Source organism: Eurosta solidaginis, chromosome 2 (genome assembly GCF_040869045.1).
Source record: "Eurosta solidaginis isolate ZX-2024a chromosome 2, ASM4086904v1, whole genome shotgun sequence".
NCBI classification, from domain to species: Eukaryota; Metazoa; Arthropoda; class Insecta; order Diptera; family Tephritidae; genus Eurosta; species Eurosta solidaginis.
The window spans coordinates 304,682,348-304,702,019 of NC_090320.1; the positions used below are offsets into that span (position 1 = coordinate 304,682,348).

The window sequence follows — 19,672 nt, forward strand, 5'->3', positions numbered from 1 at the left end:
ACGCGGCGCGACGGCGGAGAAACACCTACAAAACTTACATTCATGTTTACAGGCAAAATTATTTATTATACTATGTATGAATGTAAGAACATGTGCATGTATGTTTGTATGTAAATAATATGTACATATATACATATGTTAAGCGTTTGTTGGTATGTGTGCGCGCTTACTTTCATAAATTCTATTTCTATACAAATTTGGGCCAAACAATGGCATAGAACAATCGCACGCCTTTTTAGCCAATGAACCCGATGATGGATACATTAAAACATCAGTTGGATTAAAAAAAAAAAAAACAGCATATAAATCAAAACTACACGCTGAAGCGATGGCTCAGAACTATTTAAGCTAGCGTGCAGTGCAGAAGAAATAATTTTCAGCTTCAACGTTAGTAAACAAATTAATTGCGGATACGCGTAAAACATTTCTAGCGGAGTGCAGTTACAAAATATTAAAATCGCTAACGGTTCTCAAAAAAAAAAAAAAACAAAAAAGTACAAGAAAATGCCATCAAAAAGTTATGGCCCAATAGCCACACTAATCACCGCGTTAATCGTCGGATGGACGTGCGCAAGCCAAGCGAAAAGTATCGCCACAGAGCAACTGAGCAGCAACCAAAGTGAAGCAGTGCAGAATGAAACGCGCGTCAGCGAGCTTTTTCGATTGCCTACAAAAATCGATGAGTACGCGGTGCTGGACGAGTTGACTCGCCTTACATTGGCCAGTATGAATCAGAGCGTCGATCCTTGTGAGGACTTCTACCAGTATGCCTGTGGTAATTGGAAGCAGTCTGAAGCGATACCAGCGCGCTCGCGTAATAATACATTTTTGAATGCAATACAGTTCTCTATAAACGAGATGCTGACTGCGTTCCTGAAAAATGCAAGCGCGGAAGAATTGAAGCTGAACAATTCAGAATCAAAAGCGAAATCATTCTTTGACTCTTGCATGCGCATGAGCAAGGACATGTCCGTGGGGTATAGGCGGCTTCTAGAAATGGAGGAGCTCAAGCTGGATTTGAGCGCAGAGAAAAATGCGAATGAGAAATTTGATTGGATCAACATAAATTTCCTCTCACAATACGGCATGTATCCGCTGCTGCCATTAAAGATACAATACAATACAGAGAGCCGCAAGTTTGATGTGGTGTTGAGCACATCGGGTAAAGTGCTGGGTAATCCAGATGCGGTGGATATTAAAAACCTTACAAGAGATTTCAAAATTGAGAATACAGATGAGCTCAAGCTTTTCAACGGTGAGTTCGAGCGTGTTGTGGCTTTCGAAAAGAATCTAACATTGCATGCGAATAGACGTAATGAAACCGAGGATCTCACTTTGGGCGAATTTAAATTGAAACACAAGTACAATGCTTTCAATTGGACGCGTTACTTTGAGGTGGCGTTCAATGGAAGCGCCAAAAATGATTGGTCTATACAAAATACCATCGCTGAAGTGGATGCGCTTGTGCATTTACTAAATAAAACCGATCTGGAAACCCTGCGCACCTACTTGAAATGGCGCACGCTAATCAAATTCTACTTCATTTGGAAGTCGCAAACCAGCGACGACCTGCTAGAGAGCAATTGCCGCGAGCATACCTCGCAATATTTCAACTATGCGCTTCTCCCATGGTTTATCGATAATGTGTACGATGCTGATCGGCGCACTGATATTTTATTACTAGCAAAACACATCAAAGAAACCTTCTACGATCTCTTGAGCAAGTACACTTGGTTGGACGATGAGACGCGCTCGCATGCGAAAACGAAGTTGCGCGCCATGGACATAACTGTCGGTTACTCTGATGAAATGCGTCATCGGCACATTATCGACCAACTGTATGAAGGTGTGGAGATAGGCGAGAATTGGTTTGAAAACATACAAATGGTTGAGAGGAATCGTGCGCGCGTTCGTATGCGCTCGGCGAATAAAGCGATTATCCCGCCACTAATGTCAACGCGCGATGTCAACGCTTACTATGCAGACTTTTTGAATTTGGTTTTCGTTGGTATTGGGATTTCGCAAGCGCCATTCTATCATTACAAATATCCACCATCAATCAAATTTAGCGGCATTGGTAACATTATTGGCCACGAGATGGCGCACGGGTTTGATTCTTATTGCTATCAATATAATTATGATGGTAAGAAGCAGAATTGGTGGACAGAGGCATCTTTGTTGAACTTCAAGGAGCGTTATCGTTGCTTGGAGTCACAATACAACAAATTCGTTTATCATGGCATACTAACTAACGGCACGCTCACATCCGGTGACAATATTGCAGACAATGTAGGCACACGCATTTCTTATTATGCTTATCTGAATAGTTATGGGAAGACGGATGGTGATAAGAAGCCCATACCAGGATTGGCTTTCACGAATAAGCAATTATATTTCTTGAAATATGCGCAAACGTGGTGCACGGGGAAGGATGATGCTTACAAGGTGCAGCGCATGAAAACTGATGTGCACGCTTACGAGGAGTTCCGTGTTGTGGGAACGCTGCAAAATATGCCCGAATTCAGTGAGGTATTCAAATGTAAATTGGGAAGCGAAATGAATCCTTTAAAGAAGTGCGTGGTTTGGTGAGGGACAAAAAATGAGAGAATAAAATTTTAAATGGCAAATCATGTATGGAATTCCTTTTATTGCAATTGCTGTTTAAGGAAAGATTGAATAATCATCTCTCATTTATTTTATTGCTGATTTTCCAAATTTTTAGAAATGCAATAGTAACGGTAATGCTTTCCTTCTAACAATGGGGGGCTCCTAGCGATAATGCAAGAACAAATAAAAGGTCACAGTTAATAATTTCAATAAACAGGTGAGAATGGCCTCCCGTAATGCAGTCAAATCAGATTAGAAACGAATGAAAGCAATTAAAAGGTTTCGCATTATTAGCTATCACCCTTGACAGCAGGTAGGCGGCGCTCTTGAGAAACATAAGAGGATCGTCAAACAATAGCAACAACAAAAGTCAAGTAGGCAAAAATTTGATCTGTAACGGACTATATTGTGTCCAGCCGAAACAGATTACAACAAACACACTGCACGTTGTTTGAACAGTGTTGCGCAAAAAACTAGCAATAGAACGTCCAATTTTTTTTACTTTTTTTTAAACTAAATTAGACCGAATTCCGTATGAAAGCAGAGTGGCAGGAAGGGTTTTCATGACTGCTATTCGAGCAGTGAATTTCAGGAGCATAGGAGCTCCTTAAGAGACCTATGTAGCTAAGACCCTCTTTATAAATGATCGCTTTCCAGATGACTCATAGCAAAGTACCTGGTGTAGATGATATTCTTCTTATTAATAAGCTGCAAAAAACGTCGTCATCTTTGGTAAAGGAACTGAGATAAATTTCCAACGCATACTTTCATCACAACTATACTGCGGCTACATGGAGGTGAGAAATCTATAGCTAGGGTCGTTTTCACCTCGCATTCGGATAGAAGAGGACTTGAGTTGGAGAAGAAGTCTCGGATCCGAAAGGTAGCATGCACCGAAGATCCTGGATTTAATTCCCGCCAAACGAAAAATCAAAAATTTATAACCAAGTTTTATTCTATTAGAAAGTGATTTCTAAGCGGGGTTGCCTATCGGCAGTAATTTGGCAAACACTCGGAGTGTATTTTTGGCATGAAAGCTTTGCAGTGAAAACTCATCTGCGTTGCGGATACGGCATAAAACATGTACAGTTCCGTCCCGCTAATTTGTAGGAACAATTAAAAAGAGCACGACACAAATTGAAAAAGAAGCTCAGCCTCAAATCTCTTGGAGTTTATCGCGCCTTGCATTTATTTATTTAGGTATCAGTTCCTTCATTTTGCCTGAAAGCTGAAGCGATAGGATCCATCCTCGGTAGCGCAACGATGGAGAAAGAAATAAGGAGTTGGTTCTCCTTACTCCTTCTAAACTGCAATATGTGAGCTTGAGCTAAGCGAGGTGAATGAAATCATGGAAAGAACTTCGGCAAAACTAACAAAGATTGAGCTTGGACCGAATGTGAATAAGACTGATTTACTACTCTTCAAGAGGAAATAAAAGCAAACTTCTTTTCAATCTCCTAGTACCTAGTATCTCAAAATGACAAACTGCACTGGTGATCGTGCGTCAAGGAGTAGTTACGTCAAGCCTATATTACTTTGTACCCTTGTAAATCGAGGTTCGACATGAAATGGTGTCTCATCCCGAATGAGAGAAGGAAAAGGAGTACTCCGAGTATATCTAGAGCTGGCACCGAATGCAATGGGCCAAAGAAAAACTATAGTTATAACACATCTAAGATCTTTCGGGTACTCATATTTGGAAAATGTGGAAAGATTCAATAGGTTTAGAATATGGATAGATTGAAATAGGGTTGTCCAAAATTAGCTTCTTAATTCGAAACTAACTTAAGGATTGACAGAAAATAACCGTAATAGGAAATTCTTAAGTTTCGAAGAGATTTGTAGAATTTTCAACAAAAATGCCAGACAAGACGTTTTAACTGCAATAATACATGTTTTGCCCAACACTGTATATGTAGGTTTGTAAATTTAAGAATACATCTTAGACTTCTAACATGTCCTATTCAAAGGCACAGAACACCAATGAGCAAAGTACATAATTTTTAAATTAGAAACGCCAGCAAAAACTGTGCGCATTTATCTGAAATCTAACGGATTTTAACGCAGTGCCAATGAGTTTCGGCGCCAAAGTTGTCATTACTTGGATTATCCAGTAGGTATTAATATGTATGAATGTGTTGAGGAATACGCAAAAAGGACGTTTTTATCAAACCATTTATATTTTAACAGTCTTTTTGTGTTTGCTGATCTTTTGGCTTTCTAGTTTCTTTTCAAAAAGAGTAATTCATATTTAGAATATTAAGTGCGTGTGATATGAGGGGTTTTTTCAGCTTGCATAGCTACCTATATACTATAAAATTAAAAAAGATGAATAGATTTGGTTTATTTGCTTCATGCGGAGTTTTCCTAGCCTGTTGAGACTGTATGTTTTATATCAACTTGGTGGGACTTTAAAAACTAGTCACTGCTTTAAAGAGCATGATGACAGGGACGATTTGATCACGCCTTATAGACTCCCTAGCCGTGATATACATTATGGCATCGATGGATCTTCTTATAAAAGCAAAACTCTCCCTAGATGTCATTAGTCTGCGGGACTTGAATCTCTGGAAAGAGCATACAAATGAACACAGTTGTATGCTGCTCCATATTAATGAACCATATATACAAAAAGGCAGGCCCACATTTATCAAATAATAGTCTTTGATACAATCTAAAAGATTTTATTTCTTAATAACATTGGAAAACGTTGATTTCGTTCAGTTTCTAGACATTTCAGTTTAAGCTGACGGATCTAAAGTGACCCATATGACAGATTTGATCGATCCCTCCAAAAAGAGGCAGCTGTATTCTAATTATTAGTTATTATCTTCTTATTATAGCATCGAAGAAGGTTAAGATGGAATAGCTCATCTTTATTCAAGCTACGTGCCTATTTTTGAAGTAAGTCTGACAATAGCAGTGTTATGCATTGGTAATGGAGTCCAGACTTTTTTCAGTAAGCCTCAGAAGTTCCATCATATCATATTAAATATTTGGGGATTGTTTTGGACAAGAAACTGTCCTGGAGACCCAATGCGGAAGATCGGGCCAGGAAGGCCGCCATTGCCTTGTACTGCTGCAGAGGAGCTATCGGAAAGAGATGGGGACTCTCGCCAAGAATAGTACACTGGCTTTATGAGATGGTGGTCAAACCGATTCTGCTATATGGGGTGCTGGTCTGGTGGAAAGCACTGGACACGGCGAGCACCTCCAAAATGTTAGTGTCAGTGCAACGGACGGCGCTGATCGGTATCAGTGGCGCTCTCAGAACAACGCCTACCTTGGCACTGAACGTCATGCTGAACATATACCCAGTAGATATTGCGGGAAAGGCGGCCGCGGCAAGGTCGTTGGTCAGGCTTCGTGATATGGGATATAGACTTTCTGACCGCGGACACTCTAGCCTTCTTACCAGTTTCGACTTCATCCCGGACAGAACGGACTACTGTATGCCGATAACAGCTCCCTATACAACCTTCACCCCAGTTATTCCAGAGAGAGAGGATTGGGGAAGAGGAATTATCTGGGGCATGGGACCGGTTAACTTGTTCACGGATGGGTCAAAGCTGGATGGAAAGGTTGGTGGGGGGGGGTCTTTTGTCAAGAGCTAAATTTAAGCCGCAAATTTAAGTTGGCTGATCACTGCAGTGTATTCCAAGCGGAAATTGCTGCGATTAAGGATGCGGTGGATGGAATGCTATCCAGTGCTACCACGGTTAGGGAATTTAACATCTACTCTGATAGCCAATCGGCTATCAAGGCCTTGAGCTCAACTACAGTGCGATCGAGGGTGGTCTGGGAGTGCCTGACCTCGCTTGCGATTGCATCGAATTATTTTACAATTAAGATTATCTGGGTCCCGGGCCATACTGATATCCCGGGTAACTGTCAAGCGGATCTCTTAGCCCGCATCGGTACAACTGAACCGGATGAAGATGGCTGTAGGGACTTCGGGATCCCGCTGGCCACCTGTGGATTGCTCCTCCATAGCTGGGCCTCGAATCAGCTCAGCAAACGTTGGGCGGATACCACGTCTTGCAGGGTAGCAAGATCTTTCTGGCCGAAAGTGGATGGCAGGAGGTCTGCTGAAATAATTGGGTTCACTAAGGCTCACCTATCAATGGTCATTGGGGTTTTGACAGGGCACTGTCCCATGGGTATCCATGCGGTACGTCTCAATATACTGGAAACTCCATCCTGCTGCAGCTGTATGGAGGATGATGAGGTGGAATCACCAAATCACTTTATGCTTGATTGTCCAGCTTTTGCCAGAATTAGGCGAAAGTACTTCGGTCGCGACTCACTTGGATCTCCCGAGGATATATCCAAAGTTGAGATCGGTATCATTCGGAGCTTTATCGTTGCTACCCAACGATTCTCTAAGTAGCTGGATCTAGGTCACCGTTATTTTTGGTGTATGTGGTATCACAACGGACCTTCGTGTTGTCCAAGTGAGCTATCCTTATCAGGGAAGCTACCACCTAACCTATCCTATCCTATCCATCATATCACTAGAAGTGCTGGAGAGAAACTTAGGTAACCGTTTGCCTTGTCTTTCTTCACAAGTTGTAACTTTTCCACTTCAAGTATGCCTAATACAGTTCAACTAGGCTAAAAATTTGCATGTTCTTTCCCACAAAATTAATTAAAACCAGCACAGCCTCCTAAAAGTACAGATGTGCACCAAATTTAAATGAGCAAAACAAGAAGATGCCGAAGTCAAAATAGCACGCCATTTATTTAGAATAAATTTTGCATTCCCACCATCCACACAGATCATTGACTTACGCTTCATGCACAAAGAGCCTTCGCCCTCGTCCGAACTACAACATGTTACCTTAATTACATGCACAGCCTTTGCTCGCGTTAGTCAATGGCTTCCATGGGAATCTCAGTCGAACTCCATTGTTGGCCGTATGATCTTTCCGATTGCCGATGATCGAATGGGCGTTAGCGCTGCTGCAATAGCCACAGCCACAGCCAGCAAACCATGTCACAGACGCAGAAGCTGAATGTGCGCAGCACTTGATACAACAACAGGCAAGGCTGTAAGTAATGGCTATAACAGTGGCCACACGATTGTGCAACATGGAATGGTGAATTATGAAAATCGCTCAAAGCTGCGAGATGAATATTTGCAAAAAGCGGCAGCCATCGAAAAAATATTACAAAATATTAACACAAAAAAGAAAATAAATAAATCAAAATAATGCAAAGCTGCCGCTTTTGTTCTGCTCCTGTTCCAGCTCTCGTTTCTGTTCCTCCCAATACCGTTTCTATTGCTGCTGCTGCTCATCGAAGCTTGGCCAGTTTTCTTGTATTTTTTATTAAGTGGAGATGATCAATTTAAATATTTTCTTCATTGTTGGCAACACACGAACGCGTCGCTCTTGACCTTGCTGTTATTCGCTTAGTTTGGCTCAATTGACCGCCTGCGCATCCATCTCTCGTAGTCGAGGTTAATGCAGTGTTCCTAACCGGCATATGGAAGCAATATTTACGTGATAAGTGGCAATTGACTAAAAAATTTGTTGCCCAATTCTTTTTTATTGTTATTGTTGTAGTGTTTGTGGTAGCTGCTGCTGCTGAATCTACTGTTGCTGCTAATTTGGTTTATGTTGTTGTTGTAGTTTTAGTAAACGCCCTGGCGTTACGCCCGCTCACTTGAGAAACGAAGTACTATGAATACACACAAACAAACATATCATACATACAAAAATTGTTGGTGCTTCACCTACCACAACAAAAGCAAAATCGCTAAGGCAGGGTTTGTACTTGAAGACTTATTTCTCGGCAGCCTCTTGCTCGTTGTTTGTTTGTACAAGAGCGCGATTAAAAGCGCAATACAAAGCTTCACTCGAAGGTACCATGTGATCTATTAAATCGTTCTAGAGATGGTCGGGTTAGTAGTTTAATGGTGCTTTTTACCGGAACGTAGTGGATCTATGTATATCCGGCAAGGCGTCATCAACTTCAATAACACTTCTCAAAGTATTTGGGGAGTATCTTTATAGCAAGGCTATTCAAAACTGAAAGTGCACCTGTATTAGTGAGAGCGCAATCGTAGCGATGATCGTGCGGGTGAATTGAGTTTTCATTTAGTCGCTTACACTGATGACCTGATATGAAACTTCTCGCTCTCTGAGAGCGCCTGAAAATGTGCTTTTTTTTATAATATTGGCCATAGATGCCATCATGCTTAAAATCAAATTTGGGCATTTCAGAATAACTATGGGGTATTTTACAATGTAAAGGTTTAATTTATGATTTTCACCGAAAATTTACTCAAGATTGTCAAATGGGATATCAAAAAACTCAAATTTTTGTAAGGATTACAAATCCGAAGAAAAAAATAACCCTTTTTCACCCGTGGAAAATTTATCAGTGACAACACCTTTCATCGAAGGGCTGCACACGAAACGGGGTTTGGTAGCAACTTTCGATTGATATAAAAGTCAGCTTCTTAGTCTTCGCATTGATGTAAATGGATGCATAAAGGGCATGTTTTTGTGGAGCGTTGCGACATTCCATTTTTGACAGCTGAGATAAATTGTATAGGTTATATATTGTATAGGTTAACGCAACATATTAAATTAACAGCCTTTTGCGGACGACAACGCAGATACTTCACCAAGCGATCTAATTTCGCAATTTCTTATACATTTTTTGTGTATGTGGACATACATATGTATGTACATAAACGTTTTGGTCGCATCAAAGTGAAAAATGTGCTAGCCGTTCATTGTTATCCTATGGCGGTGCCAGAGCAACAAAGCAAAGCAACGCAATCGGAATATATTATTTCACATTTTTTCACTTATCTACCACAAAATATTTCTACAAAACTTTGCCTTTTTTAAAAATTTTAATAAGTTTTTATCAGCTTACTTGCTGATTTATTTGAAAATAATGAAACCGATCGGATTTCTTGGAGTGCTTTTTTTTTGCGTATTTTAGGCAACTCTATAGCATTTTGATTTCAAGCCCCATACCTGGAAACGAATTGAGAGAGAGAATGAATGTTTCGTATCAGGTCATCAGTGGTCGCTTACTAGCAAGCAGTGTTGCCAGGTGATGACAAAACAAGAAGCTAGATTGGCAAAAAAAAAAGGTTAGAAAAAGCTAAATTTAGAAAAAAAAGAAGCTAAAAAACGGCCAGAAATTTTTTTGGTTAATTCATTAAATTTTTCTTTATATTTTAGTTTACACATTTGTAAATAAAAACTTATAAACATAACTTAAACATAACTTCTTGTTTCAAAACATATCAGACACATTTTCCTTGACTAGCACATGGAATTACTTTAAATGATTGCATATGTGTATATACATAAACAAAATATTACAAACTAATTATTTATATAAAATATTCCCCATCTGAAGAATCAGAAGAGCTTAAGTCTGCGTATAAAGTTTGTCTATTTACCATAGATATGAGATCATCGGTAATTTCAAAGTCATTACAACATTTAGATAAGCGTTTTAACGAGCATCTAATATTAAGCAGCGCATTAAGCATTTTAATTTTTAGTTTGTTCCTTAATTTAGTTTTCAGAATTTTCATGCCACTAAAAATTCTTTCAACCTCCGCGTTACTGAGTGGTAATACTAAAAAACTAAATATGATTTCGACAAGTTCTAAAAAAGGAGGTTCGTTCAATGCATTTTTATGTTCTCGGACTTCCGACCAAAATTCCATGGTGGAGTGTACATTTTTCCATTGTATTGTTATAAGTTTTCGCCACTGTAGCTCTATTAATGCTATTTGACTTGAAGAATAACTATACTTTTCTTTTTAAAAGTAAGAAAATAAATCTGGCTTTGAAACTTTCAACGAATTTTCAGCAGAAAAAGAATTAATCTTTTGTAGAGAACTCATATTATTAGGTATTAGGTGTTCACAGGAACTATTGAAATTATTTTATTTTAGAAATTATTAAAAATACATTCGGAGTAAAAAAGGCTAGAAAAAAGTCACGAAGCTAAACCCAAAATTTCTAGGCTAAAGGCAAAAAAAAAAAAGGCTAAATCTAGCCTCGAAAAGGCTAACCTGGCAACACTGCTAGCAAGCAACGAGCTAACAGGGAGCGTATGTATCGCGCATAATTTTTCATACATATTTTGATACCAATCAGCCGATAACCACCATCGATATTGCTACGCCAAGTGCCAAGCGACAACTAACCCAATTAACGACGACAGAGCGAATCATAAGCCGGAGTCATTGGTGCCGTATGTCATATCGCTGTATCCGTATCCCTAACGTAATCAGCTGTTTATCGTTACGACGGTAAACCAAAAACCAATTGGTTGGATACGATACGGCTACGACCTTAGCGGCACCAAAAATCGATTGCAATGATTCCCATAAGGTTGGTCGAATCAGCTGTTATAAGGTTACCGATACGGTTACCGATAAAGCACCAATGTCTGCAGCTATATGCGTGTGAATTGAGAAGGCACAATTGTGCTATGAAATGAATAGCCCTGCTTTATAGCTACAAGAAAAGCACGGTTACAGGCAACTCATTGCCTTGTCTGAACGATGTCTAAACGAATATTTAAGATGACCAAAACAGCAACAATAACAAACAATAGTTTGCACCGATCATACGCAGAAAAATATTGTTGCATCCACTTTGAAGGGAACAAGCGAAAAGGTAAGCGTCGCTTGCATGCGATTTGCAAAAAACATGTTCCTTGTAGCTGTGTGTGTGCGTACTCCTGCTCGCGATTATCTAAATTGCATACGAAATTATTTTAATTAAAAATCTAATTTAGCATTTTGTTTTTGGGCTTGTGGAAGATGTTTAACATATTAGAGGCCAAAAGAAAGCTACACAAAGAGTACAATCGTACAACCGTGCTGTGATGTTCATTCAATAACCCAGTCAACCAGCAGAGCTCGATAGGCATGCAATTACAGTTTCTACAACCCGGATTACTTTCTGGACAGTTTGAGTAACATTTCCGGATTGTTTTCGGATCATTTAAGGGCTATATCTGGATTGTTTCGGGATAATTTCAGAATTTTCTTCCAAATTACTTTGAAACCTTTTCGGCATGATTTCGGGACCAATTCGGTTTTTTTTTCGGAATCGTGACGTTATCATTGTGACTGTCTCTGGTATAATGTCGGAATTATTTCGGGATCATCTGGCAATTATTTTCAGAATAAATTCGGGAATATTCTTGATTTATGTTCGCAATTGTTTTAGCATGATTTGAGAACTGTTTTGGCATTGTTTTTGGAATCATTATCGGAATCCACTTCCGAACTGGTTTCGGCATCGTTTTTCGATTTTCCCCCATCAATTTCGGACTATTTCCGTTTCGTTTTGGTGCTATCTCTGGATAATTTTTTAACTGTTTTCGAGCCTAACTCGCGATATCTGACTCGTGTTTTTCGGCATCTCTTCGGGATTACGGGATCATTTCGGAAACTTTTCAGGAGAACGTCAATACCATTGTTATCAGTGATAATTCGGGACTACCACTGGATAATTTCAAGATGAGTTTCGAAAGTATATCTTGCCAAGTTATCATTGTTATTATTATGTATGAAATAGAGCGACTCTAACTCCATTCGGCAACATCTATCAATAAGTTTTGCAAAAGGCAATCCCAGCAGTGATGTGGTAAACGAACTGCACAGATATAGAAGACGTAACTTTTACCTTTTCACTTTATGGTCGGTATGACATAGCCTATTAAAATAAACTATATGCATTGTTAGTAAATAACAATTTTGCTAAGGCAGATGAGTTTTACTTATATTCTTCTTCACGCCTCTTCCCAATCCTTATTTGGCTTGTTGGGTTAAACATATTTGAAGAGGGCTTTGGCAAAAGGCCAAACATAGACACAACATGACCATAATGCCAACCATATCCATATACGCACCAATGGCTTTGAGTAGGTTGGTACATAGTACAGACTTATATAGTATGTAGATGTCTGTTATTCTCATATATTTGTTAAAATGCATACTTAAGCGACTACGACGAGGTGAGCTGAGTCCTGATCATGGGAAATTTTCTAGAACTTTGCATCACTTTGCATGGGTTGGCCAAAATCAACCCGTTTGGCTGGGTTGCTGTAATCATAATCGGATTTCTTGCTTTTAATTTAAATTTTATTTTTGATGCATATTCAGCAGTGTTCAATCGAATAGTGTGTTCCGAGAGCAAATTAATTTGATTATGAGCTTCAGGTAAAAAATGCGTGAGTATCAAATACACGTAAGGTTAGACGTAAAACATAGAGGAGTACATCTAGAAAACTAATGTTTTTAAGTTAACTAGAGCACAGGGGTTAAAGTTAAAACTCCTCTGAAGTAACTTTACAAAAGACAAATTGTTGCGGGATGTTTGAGAAGAACTTTGTCATCTTCCTATCTGTAAAAACCGATACCGACAAGATACGGTTTTATTATCGGCTTATTATCGATAGCGATTATTTATTGTCGAGTTATCGGTTTGTTATCGGCTTTTTTGTCTACTTATTGGCTTGTTATCGACGCGTTACATACGTATCATCGATTTCCTATTGAAGCTTGGAAACAAACCGATGTGTCGTCGATAGTAAGAAGTGGAGAAGAAATCGATAATAAATTGGTAACCCACACATAATAAGTCGATAACTTTTCAATAACATATCGATAATATAATTAGAATAATTATACTCAGTCACAAATTGGTGACACTCTAATAACAACTCGATAACTTTAACAATTTTTTAAAAATATAGAGATACTTTTACGATAATTAAAAAATAACTTTTCAAAAACAAACCGATAACTCGCCGATAAAAAATCGATAACTCATATATTGTAGATGTTGATGGTCTTTTTCCCGATATAGATCCAGCTCGTTCCGGTAACAAGCATCATTCAGGTACTAGGCTGACTATTTCGGGAACAACTCAATACGCCAGAGCCTTGTCTGCTAGATATGTGTATGCTACATTCATATTTGTAACAGGATTCCCCTCGGTTGGGTGAGGTAGACAATGGGGTGCGGAAGCTGTGAAGCTATAAAGCTTTGTATTGCGCTTATCACTCCTTGAATCCTCATCGATAGCCTTTGTTATTAATAGCTAATTCATAACACTTCGGAAGCGGATCACAAACTCGATTATAACACGCCGATAACACACCTATAACAAACCGATAACTCGTCGATAAGAAATGGATAACACTCCTATAAACCGTCAGTGGCTATTCATGAGCTTTCATTCTGTATTCTCCCATATCGGGAGCAACTGCAAACATTCTCTAAGTAGCTAAGGGTGTTATGAAGGGAATCAAGTCAAACTGTAGCGAAAAAAAAACTTCATTACCCTTACCCGTTTTGATATTTATGAGCTCCACTAGTAATACATACATACCCTAACAAACCTTGGGAAAACTTCTTATATAAAGTCTGATATCGTTAGCTTAATGTGAAAATGTGCTAAGTCACTTTTTTTGAAAAAATGTATTTTAATGCAGTTTTAAAACTGAAACAAGAAGAAAATATTTTAATTTTTAATTTTTACGTGCTGTTAGCAATGATGTGTAAATTTCCTAAGCCGTCAACTGTTTAAAAAAAATGTGCTAACTCAACCAGTCAATAATATCAATCTGAATACTAGTCATTTCTTTGTGCGCGCATTTTTTTTACTTATTTAATTCATTCAGTCTAAAAGTACATGCTTTGTTGTTGTTGTTGTTGTTTTTGTATTAACGATAAAGACACTTCCCGGATGCTTTGGGCCGATTTTGATGGTCCTTTGCCGCTTATAGATCCAGTACGTTCCGATAACAAAGCACTATTAAGGTACTAGTCCGACCATCTCGGGAACGATTTATATGACCACATTAAACCTTCTAGGACATCCCGTCCTCCCCACCCCCAAGTTCCATGGGTCACCAGAGCCTCGTCTGTCAATGAAACAGAATTCGCCACGGGTAGGTGAGGTTGGCAATTGGGTTGGAAAAGCTATATATTGAGCTGGGAACCCCTTGAGAGTGTTGCCTACACAACCCCTTGAAATTGGATTCACCCAATTGATACCTTTGGTGTTTGATAAATGCTTTGCTACAGACTAGTTTAAGTAGAAAACAATTCAAGCTTAAACTTATATAAGCTGTTATTAAAATTAAGAATCGATTTGCTAGATGTATAGTCCTAGTTATAGGTTTATTCATACCATAATTCGTTTTATGAGTTATTTCGATTAATAGTCTATTATGCCGAAGATCACGCAGTCGAATATATGGAATGAACAAATTAGATAGATCGGAGCAATTTATGCTCAAGTTCATTACATTATAGGCAAGCTTGAGTGAGATACAAGTTCTTCGGTCGTGCAAAGCCTGAAGACCAAGCAATTTGCACCTGCTGGTATATGATGAGAGGCCGTCGGGCCAGTGAAGCATACGTAAAGCAATTTTTGTAAAAATTTTTTGAACTCTCTCATTTTTATAGGCGGTATATTCATAGAAAGGATTCCATATTATTGATCAATATTCAAGACGACTTCTGATCAAGGATAGATAAAGTGCCTTCAACGTCATAGGGTCCTTAAAGTCACTGGTCTTACGTCTATTGAACCCAAACATTGCGACAAATTTTGAAACAACGAAGTCAATGGTACTAGAAAAAGAGAGTTTGGAGTTGAAAATTACACTCAAGTTTTTACTCTCTTGAAAACGATTAAGAGATTTAGTATTTAGTTTGTAGATAAAGTATGTGGCAGTTGTCTTTTTGGAATAAGACACAACACAACATTTGTTTGAATTATGACCTGCGCATCATGCGGCAAACGAGTCCAGATCAGAACCGTTAGAATAGTTTGATAAATAAATTGCATTTTTTGTGAAATATATAGTTTTAGTGTTTTATTTCAATCATTGAAGGTGAGGAGTGATGGGAAAACATATTGAGTAAAAAGTGCTAAGTGAGGAGAAAAAATTTGTTATGAGTGCGGAAATTGTGCTAAGTCATAAAATAGCTGCTGGGTTGGCATAAATGATTTTTATTTATCTTTCTCAAAGCTTCTACACTCAAAAGTATTGCAATTAAGGTATCCTCATTCACAGTTTTGAAAAAAGAAGGTTATTTCAAAAGTTATTCATTTTTTTCGTCTCCTGTAAAAATCGTAAAAGTTGACTTAGCACATTTTCACATTAAGCTAACGATATATATTTTAAGCAGAGGATAAAATGCGCATTTGAGCTCATTTACCATTTTACACATTCAGACTCATCCACACCAATTCGATGGCGTAATTTCGATTTCGTTTAAAATTTGGTTTCGGTTCGTTACTCATTTACACTTACACATGAATGCACGTACACTAACACATACAAATATTAACATCAGAACTGGTCTTCCCTTGTGTGAATTAAAATAATTTTGAGTGCCCCATATGTTGCATGTAATTAAAATTTTCGCGTCCAAGAGGTGTGAAAATGCGTCATGTGGTCAGTTCCATCGATCATTTGTCGATCGGTGAGTTGTTTGTTCGTTCGTTTATTTTCTATTTTTACATTAACTTGACTGCAATTGATTTCATTTTTACTATATTATTCATAAATATATAAAAACATACGTGAATGCACAAATGATCGACTAAATATGTTTGCAAGCAATTGATTAATGATTGTTAATTTGACGTTCGTCGGCAAACATTCGCCTCAGAAAAAAAAAAAAAAACACAAAAAAAAAAAACAAGAGAAAAAATTGAGGTTTTCCGGTTCATCCTTTAAGCATTGATGTACAGTACAAACACATTTAAGTGAATTTACATACATTTTTGTTGTATTTATAAGAGCATAAAAATACGAGCACATAATTGCATAATGAGTGCATGAAAAGGGCCGTCGTATGGGATAAGATTGCCAAATTACAAATGCACGATCAGTTACGAGAGATCAATTACAATATCCTGTCAGTTTCTCATAATCGAACATATAATAACAACAAAACTGTTCTATGGACTACTTATTATAAGAATTTGTATTTAGCTTAATACATAGCAAGAGGAGAGCCAAAGCAGTGAAATTTTGTACGCTGGCTTTTGCTGAAAAAAGGTTATGTTGAAAAGATCAATTCGATGATCGAGCCGGAAGACAATTGATGGATTTGAAAGTACGTAGTAAGGATATAAAGTAAAGGTTTCAAAAGAAAACAATTCTAATAACTTCGTCCAGGAGTCATATGCGACTCCGGCTCAATATAAAGTGTTCTTCTCCTGGTAATCCGGCGCATTTCTTTCAGAAAGCAGTCGTTGTATCTTTGATATATCTTGGAGCTTAAGAACCGTTTACTGCAGTAGTAATAAACAAATATTTTAGCGCGACGTACTTTCGAGCATATTAAGGCCGAGTTTGTCTTTCAATTTGTGCTACATTTCTCCTACAAACTGTAAGTGTAAGGAAGTGTTTACTTTCTCGACAGGTCAGGTATACACCCCAAATCATCGGCCGTAAATGGTCGTCGTAAAGAAAAAATTTTCTAATTTTTCAGATGTGTTTATCCCCAAATAAAGTAGGCACTTTTTCGATGTTATGAGCACTAAGCCGAACTCCATAGCATCCAACTACGTGGCTCAGCGGTTTTGGGGCTTGCATATACGCTACTTTCCGCCAGCCACGAAAAGAAGAAGAATGAAGGATTTAGTTTGTGATAGGTCAAAGAGACTTTGGCTCTCTTGGGGATTCCAAAAAAGGTAATGCTGTGTTTTCCGCTAAACCGGAGAAGATGAATGACGTAGCGAATTAGTCCTTGAGTGTGGCCCTGGGGAATCAAGGGGTTGATAAGCGCAATACAAAGCTTTATTGCTTCAAAGTCACCTACGCGAGGGGAATCCTGTTGCAATGTATCATACACATATTGAGCAAGCGAGGCTCTGGTGACCCCAAGTTCCTCATGGAACTAGGGGGTGGGGGCGGTATGGGCTGGAAGGTTTAATGTGGTCATATTAATCGTTCCCGAGATGGTCGGGCTAGTACCTTAATGGTGCTTTGTTACCGGAACGTATCAGATCTATATCCGGCAAAGGACCATACAAATCGATAACACTCCCCAAAACCTTCGGGGAGTGTCTTTATCGTTAATACAACAACAACAACAACAACAACTATGGCCCTAATTTATTGTAGCATTCGCTTCAGACTGAGGTCTACCGAATGATGAAGAATGGAAGTATCTTAACTGCGAGATCACAATGTTGCGGAAATAAGTGAGTTAACCGCCTCCATCATTAGATTTAGCGGCGTGGTGGGGTGGGCGAAGCAAAAAGTCACAGAAAAAAATGTATATGAAAGACAACAAATTGTTGTTTCGCCATGGAATTACCCACTTGTTTTTAATTTGTCTATATATTTCTATACAAGTGCGAGTCTATGCATAATTACTATCTATTTTGAATAAGTTCGTATGTGTGTATGTAAATGTAAAATTATATTATAATGAAAACCTCAAAGGGTACCTTAATCGAATGCGGCAGCAAATTAGGATCTAATTTCTTAAATAAAATAAAAAAACCAAAAAATTTTTTTTTCACAAAAGCCTAAGTGAATGATTTCAACTGATGATGAGAAAAGATGGGAAAAAGGTAAAAACGGAAAAGAAGATAAATGAATTGAGGAATATTCAGGTGCAGTTGGCAGCAAATTTTGATTGACGTTTCATTGCAACTGTAAATGCATTCTAAATGAGCTGAGCTGAACCAAAGATTTGTATACCAAAAACACAAAAGATGCTTTACAAAGCAGACGATTGAAGGTATGTAAGTAATAATAGTTTGTATGTTTGTGTGAGTGCACAAATGAAGCACATAATTCACTGCATATAGAACACAATCAAGGTGAGGGCATTCAAATTTTGCAGCGAAATCTCATGCGGCGCATCAACCTGCGCGCTTCCATCCATTAAGAAAGAAGAATAAAGAACGTCAAACTCAAAAGCAGCAGAAGAAGCAGACGTAAAACTAATAGCGACTGCAGCGGCACCTTCGAAAACAAATGAGTTTGTATTGACAGTGACAGGAGGATGGTTACAGAGATATCCACTTGCGCCGATAAGCTCAGCCGCATCCAAACGGGCTTCCAAATTGAGTTTGTTTATAAATTTCTTCTCACATTATCCGCTAAAAGATGATGAGCGATGCGGCTACAGTCAAATGTTGAGTTGCGCGCTTGCGCAGTTGCATTGCGCCTTACATATGTTTTGTTGATGACGTTGTTGTTGTGGTTGTTGCATTTCGTTAATTTTTGACGATAATTAAGCGGAACAATGCGGCTGTCTCGTCGCATTCACAGATGATTCCACTCTACTTTGTTGTGCATAAGCACTCACATCCACACACCTGCACTCAGCAGCAAAGTGTGTGCGTGTGTATGTTGAGATTTTCTTATTTTATTTTGATTATTTTGATTTCACTTTGGCTACCTTAAGATGATTGTTGTTGCTTCAATTAGTTGCCTGCATATCGCCTGCAATTATAATAATTACTTTTCTTTATATCTGCCTTCGGTTGTGGTAAATATTATTGATGCGAAGGGCTAACACACACACACACACACACATACACATACATTCTTACAAATGGATTTACTCACACGTCTTGTTAATGAATTTATTTATATTTATTATTATTTATTTGATGCACTCGGCACCTGTGTGAGCGACAGACATAATTATGAATGAATTTTAATTGAGTTGGATGATAAAAATCGAATTGTAAATAAAAGTATTTTGAAAGAATTCTCGCATTTTTGAATGCAATTGTTTTTGTATTATCAAAAAGTTTAGAAATTCAATGACAATGATTTCTTTTCATAAAATTTCTTTAATAATAGACAATTTTTTCTAGAATGAGCAATCCCGCCCTAAAAATCGAAGAAATATTCCCCAATGAAGTTAGTGATACTACCTGCAAGAGGGCATTTGGACGGAACTGGAGACCGGCACCACATGTCATTCATGGCATATACATCACAGTCATTCGACCAATACTAACATATGGAGCTCTGGTCTGGTGGACGGCACTGGACAAAAAGAGTAATCAACAG

The 19,672-nt window shown here is 38.3% G+C and overlaps 2 protein-coding genes across 2 annotated transcripts in view; one reads left to right on the forward strand and one right to left on the reverse strand.

The window, feature by feature from the left end:
• LOC137241907 (uncharacterized) overlaps window positions 1–19,672 on the reverse strand; it is a 140,580-nt gene that overhangs the window by 103,368 nt on the left and 17,540 nt on the right. Inside the window, exons 2-3 of the mRNA XM_067769260.1 lie at window positions 18,445–18,703; window positions 7,457–7,656 (exon numbers count right to left, since the gene is read on the reverse strand). Of these exons, the coding sequence (XP_067625361.1) occupies window positions 7,457–7,656; window positions 18,445–18,703 (459 nt within the window). The remainder of the gene's footprint in view (window positions 1–7,456; window positions 7,657–18,444; window positions 18,704–19,672) is intronic.
• Nepl7 (Neprilysin-like 7) lies at window positions 382–2,608 on the forward strand. The gene has a single exon (XM_067770155.1). It carries the CDS (start codon window positions 505–507, stop codon window positions 2,587–2,589), a length of 2,085 nt encoding a protein of 694 aa, XP_067626256.1. The 5' UTR covers window positions 382–504; the 3' UTR covers window positions 2,590–2,608.

Bases quoted from the DNA above. Each gene is read 5' to 3' on its own strand.
- Nepl7 (XM_067770155.1), top strand. From the start codon at position 505: ATGCCATCAAAAAGTTATGGCCCAATAGCCACACTAATCACCGCGTTA.